The sequence below is a fragment of the Lagopus muta genome, chromosome 2 (genome assembly GCF_023343835.1).
Source record: "Lagopus muta isolate bLagMut1 chromosome 2, bLagMut1 primary, whole genome shotgun sequence".
In the NCBI taxonomy this organism is placed as follows: domain Eukaryota; kingdom Metazoa; phylum Chordata; class Aves; order Galliformes; family Phasianidae; genus Lagopus; species Lagopus muta.
In genome coordinates, this window is record NC_064434.1 from 89,492,637 (window position 1) to 89,501,257 (window position 8,621).

At 38.7% G+C, this 8,621-nt stretch overlaps 1 protein-coding gene across 5 annotated transcripts in view; it reads left to right on the top strand.

Annotated features, from left to right (window-relative positions):
- Positions 1–5,853, top strand: part of KCNK2 (potassium two pore domain channel subfamily K member 2) — a 125,452-nt gene extending 119,599 nt beyond the window's left edge. For 4 of the 5 annotated variants that reach the window (XM_048936851.1, XM_048936852.1, XM_048936854.1 and 1 more), the window contains one exon: positions 440–5,852. In XM_048936851.1, coding sequence (XP_048792808.1) covers positions 440–757 — 318 coding nt within the window. In that variant the 3' untranslated portion in view covers positions 758–5,852. Of the gene's footprint in view, positions 1–439 lie in introns of all 5 variants that reach the window. The other variant, XM_048936855.1, reaches the window with a different exon arrangement.
- The last annotated feature ends 2,768 nt before the right edge of the window (positions 5,854–8,621 follow it).

Sequence of the window (8,621 nt, forward strand, 5' to 3'; positions counted from 1 at the left end):
TTCTTTGCCAAGTCTCCTAGGGATCTTTCCACAGACAGTAGAAGTGCTCATAAATAACAACACACAGCATTGCCTGGGTTGCTGGGATTTCAGCATGCCCTGACCAGCTGGGCACTGGGCAGCTGTCAGGGCTCTGGAGCTCCCCTCTGTTCCCTCTGTTGTTCTCTGCCTGTAATTCAGTAACAAATTTCAGTAGAAAAGATTTTTCTTTCTTTCTTTCTTTCTTTTTTTTTTTTTTTTTTTTTTGAATTGCTATTAACTTTTACTAGAGCATCATTTTTTCTTGTTGCTGTCAATGAAACAGCAAGTATATGGGATGAGAAATCAACCATCGCAGCTCCCTGCCAGCCAGCCCAAAGCTGTATTGCTTTCAAGCCTATGAGGACTTTAAAGTCCTCAGCCCTATTATGCTGCATATTTTTTCTTGTTTTTGCTGCAGGTAGGGGAATTCCGAGCCCACGCTGCAGAGTGGACAGCCAATGTCACCGCGGAGTTCAAAGAAACCCGAAGACGCCTGAGCGTGGAGATCTATGACAAGTTCCAGCGGGCTACCTCCATCAAAAGAAAGCTCTCTGCTGAGCTCGCTGTCAACCACAACCAAGACCTGACCCCCTGCAAGAGAACCCTGTCAGTCAACCATCTCACCAGTGAGAAGGACCTCTTGCCAGCTCTAACAAAGACAGACAGCATTTACATGAATGGTTTGACACCGCACTGTGCAGCAGAAGAAATAGCTGTCATTGAAAATATTAAGTAGCTGTGACGTTGGGTCCCAGTCCTTGAGAAGCTCTTGGCTTTTAGACTAGCCATACACCCTTTTTTTCTCCACCCTGTCAAAGATCAATGCTAATAGCATTTTATATGTGTGCATGAGTTCCACAGAAACTGCAGTCCAGAGTTACCATCGCATCTCTTCAAAGACACAAAGATGAATGGCACTTCTGTTATCGAAAGATGCTGGAACACGCAACGTCTTCTGCCTTTATCTGCCCAGACTGTTTTTCACTTCTCCTAATGTGCCATACGGCCTAAAGAATGAATCACACTTGTTTATGGTAACAATGTAGCTTTGAGGGATCAGTCCTTAATATTTCAGGGTCTACCTTACTGAGCCTAGGAATGGACCATTTATGGACTACAACACATTTGTAAATGGCAAGAAATTCTTATGCAGCCTTTTACCTAAGAAATTTTTGTCAGTGCCTTATCTTTTGGAGAACCAGAACCTCTACAATTCCTGTATGTTTTCTTTTCTTTTTTTCTTTTTTCTTTTTTCCCTTTTTTGCATGAGAAGTGCTTTTCATTTGAGCTTTCGTTTTTCTTGAAATGATGGTGTTTTAAAGGTGTCTGCATTGAAGATACCAACCAGCATGAATGAATGCCAAAACTCAACAGTCATCAAATGATGTCCTTAGCTCTGAATTTAAAGGCACTGCAGTTTTGAAAGTTGCAAATATGTTCCCCGGTAGAATTTTGTTTTTCTCAGGTCCAGCTGATATTTGTTCACACTGACTTGGAGAACCTGCAGATCCTCTTTAGGTCTTATTTTTTTTCAAGAAGTGTTCAGCAGATTTTTTCTTCTCTGTGTCAGATGTACCAAAAAAAAAAAAAAAAAAGAAAAAAAGAAAAAAAAAATCAGCTTTCTATCACTAAGTTATTTGGTAGATGACAAGCAAATAAAGATGGCTGTTTTGAGGAGAGGCAGGAGAGGCTTTTAATTGCTGTATTCCAATAACCGCATCCAGAAACCAATGCAGCAAAATACAACCATTTTCAATGAGATAAACCTTCTGCCAGATATTTGCTGTGCAGCGAGGATCTTAACTTCCTCCTTAAGTCGCACCACACACCATATGATATTTTACACAGGAACCCTGCTGGAGTGCTTTCCTGAATGTCACGCTGTACAGTGGCTGCCTGTGCCGGAGCTGTGACTAATATGGGAATGCGACTGAAACTGGTATCACTGTGACTCCATACATTTCCAATAGAGATGGCTCTGAATATAAGTGCAGGCATGAGGAAGAGCTGAGAAATAGCACAATCTGAATACTGATGATTGTTCAGACAGGATAGGCTGATGAGAAGCAGATCTAAGCCAGACTATGGGTTTTCTTTATTAGTTTTAAGAAAACACATTAACTTTAATTTTATATCCTCTGTTTTGCTTATAAGTGTACGTGAGATTCAGAAGAAATGCAAGATGGAACGGATAACTTTATGGTTTTTTTCTTATATTAGTCTACTGTAACATGGCTGTACATAACATGAATTGAACAGGCCTTAAAGAATAATTTAGGCTCTGTGTAAATTAAAAAGAATGAGACTTTGCTGATTGGGCATGATTCAAGTGGCAAATCTTACAGCATCTCTGACCATTAGATAACATGCAAGATATGAATGTTAATGTTTTTGGATGCTTAGCTTGTTTTCTAATAAATATAAGTTAATATGTAAATTCAGTCAATTCAGTGTAAATATCAGTCAATTAACATTTATAGAGAGTACGCTTTTAAAATTAAAGAAATTCCATGAAACAGCACCGAGCAATGCTCTTATAACAAAGACCCTCGTCTCCCCAGCACAGTGTTCTGAATGTCCACATGGCAAGAGTTTGTCTTGCCGTGTATAAACTGTGAATTGTAATGAAAAATAAAGTTTTTAATTAAAATAAGCTTTTCTGAACCTCCTGCTTGCTGTAACTGGAATGCTAAGAAATCATTTGTGAAACTGATTTTGTGTTTTCACTGGTTAGAGTATAGCAGCTTTTCACCTGCTTTAATTCAAGCTAGTTTAGCAATAAAGGCTTGACTCATCCAGCACAGAAATATTCATATATATTTTTTCTTAATATTAAAAATAATGTTCTTTGGTTGCTGTACTTGATTTTGTGTTTCTTCCTGTTTTGTTCAAAAACGTGGCAGGACCAAGTTCAAATTGTCGTGTGCTACGGAGCAGCAGGTGATCTCTGTCCTGTCAAGTGGCAGTGATGCAGGATGCCCCGGTGGTGGTAACCTCCTGCAGTAGTATGCACACCAGCAGCTCTCAGGGCAGTAACCTGTCACACCAGAACAATCATTTCTGCAGTGGGTGGTTTGCAGCAGCCTCTCTAAGCCTCAGCCAAGGGAATATTAGCTTGCAAATGTGTGGTGGGTAAGTAAAGACTGAAGCGTGCTGTTTTCTTAAATTGTTCCAAACAAATTGTTCTGATGTAGATAGGACGTCTCAGTGACTTTTGGACCTGATTTTCATAAAAAAATGATCTGCTAATGTTTAAAGATTATTGTTTCTGAAAAGAGATGTTTATCTCTTGCATCTTTATGAAGGTGGTGAGGCCCTGACACAGCTGACCAGATATGCTGTGGTGCCCCATCCTTGGAGGAACTCAGGGCCAGGTTGGATGGGGTCCTGGGCAGCTGAGCTGGGGGGCAGCTTTGCCCATGGCTGGGTGTGGGGCTGGATGGGCTTTAAGATCTCTTCCAACCCGAACCATTTTATAATCTAAGGTTAAGTCATTGGATCCTTACTAATTGGTTTATTTCAATACACCAACCTGTAGCAGTGATTGCCTATGTGGTTTCTTTCATTTTAAAGAAACTGGTCACCTTAGGACCTGCTGAAAACAGTATATTATTTCAAGACTCTATGATAATGTCTGTGATATTGGTATAGATATTTGTTAAGTCCACTGAGCAGTTTCTTACCTTGATTCTTGCATGTGATTTCTGGGAAAAGAACTGTTAATTTGTATATACTGTTTTTATGTTTTTGGTTTTTTTTTCACTTTCTTATCTGATCTGAAATATTCTACCTTATCAAACTAAAATAGATTAGATTTGGCTGTTTGGAACAAAACATTAGCAAATGCAATCCTGAATTCATAGTTTTGATAGTAACTAGATAGTCAAATGGGTCTAGTGCCATTAGCATTATTAAAAACCTTTTTTTTCCCTTTCCATGTACAGTGATAGACATCCTAAGGATGGCAAAGTGAATTTATGAAACTTAGTGACATCTGTAAAGATATTTCGTTTTCGTTCTTGTAAAAGCAAACTTTTGAATTTATACCACATCTCTTTTGTGCTCTGGAAATCACTCATAGCTCTCTGTATTTTTTTTTCCTATGAATTAGGACTTCTTGAAATTCCACTTGCCACCTCCTTCCTCTCACACATACATGGAGATGTTTCCCGATGATTAAGATGCTTACTACTTAAGCAAATACCTGAAAATGATATTTCATTCTGGTAAAGGTTTGTTTTCTCCTGCTCTATCAAGCAAATACCATTAAAAAAAGTAATTGACAATCCTTTTTGAATGAGAGATAAGTTTTAGAACATAAAGATCTTTAAAGACAGTTTGCCACATTGGAAAAAAAAAAAAAAAAGAAAAGCATTTATTTCTCAGTGTTAGTGGAAATGTTACATTAATAGTAATGGTCTGGAGTCTGTTAAAGATGTAGCTAGTTTCGGTTGGCTATTGCTTATGTTCTGCCTTGTGTAATAATCCTGATTTTTTTTTTCTTGCTTTTTCTGGAGTACTTACTGTTCTGACAAAGTGCCCAAATTGTGGAGTTTGGTTAAATCCTCAGTTCTTGGATTGCTGTGCATGAAATGCAGGGAGATTGAGTCACAGAGAATGTGTGACGTATCCGTGCTGACGTACCATGGGAAGAGCTTACTTTTGTATTCCTCCTCGATGACTTTTGTAGCTCAGGGCTGGCAGTCCCCCATTTTTCAGCAGTTGGGCAGCCATGTGTCACTGCCTGAGCTGCAAATAGCCTAACAGCATCAAACCCAGAAGCTCGCTGAATTTTATGAACATCCCAGGCCATGCCTTCCTCTCTTCACCCCTTCCTGAATTATTTTTTGACACAACAGGAGGAAAATTGGAGAGTAAAGCAGAAGTGCTAAACCTCTAAAGAGACCAGTCTTGAGCTGAAATGGACCTTCCTTAATTCACTAGACAAACCATGACACCAGGATGGCAGATGGGAGGAAATATGGCCTGTATGTTTGTTTTGAGCTGTTGTTCGTCCAGCATCATTTCTACATCAGTGATCTCTAAACAGGAATACAACATGCCCAGTAGAAGAAGAAAAGGAAGGCTGCTCCACTTAGTCAACCCTTCATGATCATTGCAAGTCTATAGATGTATAGAAATTTCTTTTCTGTGATGGTAAATTTCCTGTCAGGGAAACTATGTATAATGTTGAAATTCAGCAGTAATATTTCTAATATATTGCTGTCATACAGTTATGGGGTAATTATCTTCTCTTTCCTACCTTGCAGTATTGTTTGAAAGGAAAGGATTTTGTATATATAAAAAATATACATTTTACATGAATATGTCAAAGTAGAATAATTATTTTGTCATAGAAGCACGTGCAAGATTTTTGGTTGTGTTGCCCTGCAGATTTAAAAGAATAATGCGAGCTTCCTGTGAGCATTATGTTGGGAAAAATGAAGAAGAAGCTGGTTTATTAGAAATAAAAAGCTGTTGAGCTGCTCATAGACAAAAATACTGGTTCATATTTGAGCAAGCATTCTGTGCTTTGCCAAATTCTTACAGCTGTGAAGAACCTGTGCAAGAATTATTTACAACAGGTTTTTACACTTTAAAAACTCCGAATATGTCAATTCTAGGCCATTGTTTATCATGCATTCACACACTTTCTGAAGAATCTGTTGAGTAAGTTTACAAACAGGTACATTGTTATTACAGAACATCATTTCATCCTCTTATTACAAGAGCTGAGATGGAAGCTTATACAGCTTTTTATTCTAGGCCCATATATATGTGTGCTTTCAATTTGTATTTATGTTGTCGTGTAATCTTAAATTGGCAAAAAGTCCACTTTTATAAATTCAGTATTGTTTTGTGTTAGAGTTTTGACAATAAAGCTCAATTTAAAATGAGTATCTTAAAAAACCAACAGACATCACAACATCTTATGAATTACAGAATCTACATTTGCAACCTATTTTTTTTTGCCTGTTTTAATTGTTTCTGAATATTCAATTGGTGTTCTAGTCTAGCTGGTGTAGACAGAACATGGTTTGTAAATAATATGGCATGATCATGCTGCTGGTATTAGATTTCATATTGCAGACTTTGAAACAATACTTTGTGCTCTGAACCATTACTGATTAGTGTTAGTAGTATTCATTAAGCACTAAACTGCTTTTTCAGTGAATGTCACAGGAGCATTTATGAATGTCCTTAGTGAGAAACTTCTCAAGAAGGATTTACTTTGCTAACCCCAGTTATTAATTCTAGCTCATGCTCACATGTATAGAGTCAGACCTCCATCCTTCAGTGAAAGGCATATGACATGCATACATTAGAGATCCTAATGGGAATGTACTATTTGTCATTAGTAAAAATAATCTCCTGAAGATGAGCTGCAGCCTGAAATGATTGTTTAGTTTAGTTTAGTGATAGCTCTTACTTTTCTTTTTTTTTCCTTTCACCATTCACCACCATGAATCAGGCATAATTTGGCATTATTTGATTTAAAAAAAAAAAAATTAACATTTAGTTATTTCCACTGTAACATAAAACATAAAAGAATTGAGAAGCAATAGGAAAGATTAATTTAATCCTTCAAATTAAATGGTGGATTCTAAGTTTTTGAGAAGAGATGTGTCATTCACACTGTGTGTATTTCAGTCTACTTTGCTCCAGAGAATCAGAGACAAACTTTGCTGGATGAACAGAAGTATTGATCTATTTGTTAAAAATTCTCTCACAGGATCATGAGTACATCAGTATACTGTTGGATCTGACTTTTATACTAGTCAGAGGTCTGTTCTTTCTTTATATGGATTTTGCATTTTACTCATAAGCTTTTGTATTCAATATTAATGCATGCTAAAGTAGTGTAACAGAAGCTCGTTCTTAAAGTTTTGGGCTTACTTTTCCAAGAACATGGTTTTCATTTAATTTTTTTTTTCTACCATGCAGAAATATCCTGATAGCTGAGTCCCAAACCAGCAAGGATATCTGAGTATTACTGGAAGTTCTGGCTTTGAAAGGGGTGAATATGGATTGTGCCCACAGAAGGCAGAGGGCAACACTGCAGTGTGCAATTCACAACTCGAGCCCTCTAGATCTCATGGGAAACATGAACAAATGAAGTTCTGCTTTAAGTAGCATGGCTGCACTCAGCATATCCTTCCCTGTAATGTATAGAGCATTTAGTGTACCTTCTGTTACCTCTGCCTTCTTTGTAGCAGGAGAAAGGAAATTTCAGAGATATAAGGGCACTTCATTGTGCAGTTTGCTGGATATTATCCTGAGTTGCAGTTGAGGCCCTTCTGGACTACAGAGTGAAGAGTCATAAAATCTGTGAATACCTTGGTGATTTGCAGCAAAAGGAGGATTAAAAATTAGGCTCCAGTGTGAAAAGTGGAAGTGGGAGTAGTATGTCATGTACTATTGTGTGCTATATAAAGTGGAGGTGGTACAGGCACAAAGGCCTTTTCATTTTGCAGTGTCCTTAGAGACTGTCAGAAGAGTGCAGTCTGCATTATACCAGCTTACTCTTGTTCTTTTGCAGTGCTTTTTCAAGCTCTGTATGTGCACCAGCTATGAGTGTATCACACTCTTCTGGTGCAAGCTAAATAACAAAGACTGGAGAGCTCGAAAGGGGATGAAATTGCTCTCTACAACTATTTGTGGTGGTGAGGTGGGGGTCAGCCTCTTCTCCTGGGTAACTGCGATGGGATGGTAGGGAATGGCCTCAAGTCGCACCAAGGGAGGTTCAGGTTGGACATTGGCAAACATTTCTTCTCAGCAAGTGCAATGAGGCACTAGCATAGGCTGCCCAGGGGGGCAGTTATTCAGGTGTTGTGTAGCTGGAACATGGCCTGCTAGACAATATTGGTGGTAGATGGGATGTCTGGCCTAGGTGATCTTAGAGGTCTTTCCCAACCTTAATTATTCTACGATTCTGTGATTCCATGAAATTCCTCTCTTAGTCGTACTGTACAGGTAGAGTAAGGAGGGGAAAATGACTTTTCAATACAAAGCCCTCAGAACAGTGCTGTGTAACAGAAAGTGTTGTGTAGAAGTGAATTCCCATCTGCTCTGTCAAGGCCGCAGTGCAGGCCGCAGTGCAGGCCGCAGTTCCCTGTTGTCACTGCAGCTGCACACTGCTGGCCGGTTTGGCCTGCCTCATAATGTGCAGGACTTCAGTACAAAGCAGCAGCAGAAGGTGCATGAGGTTTCTGCTTGTGCAGGCTGAACATATGAGAAACCATTATATGTAAAGTAATGAAGAGAAAATTGCTCTAAACTCTCACTGCTGCTTAGCAATCACGGAAGAAAGGTTTAGGCCTTAAATTAGACTGCATTCCTGCATTTGTGTAATATTTTAATCCTGCTCCATAGTGACTGGGCAGAGCCTACAGCAAACAGTAAAGGACTGCAGTGGAGAATATTCAGAGCCCTTAACTACTTCCCTAACACTTTCCTTCTTTTCCTCACAAATCCAAACCCAGGCGCTCTGTACTGAAAAACAGAATGCAGAAATGCAGAACTAGCTACAAAGTCAGCATACTTTCCTTTCATTCTCTCTTTCAGTTTTGTTTGTTTTTCTCACAAAGAGATTTCCTAAC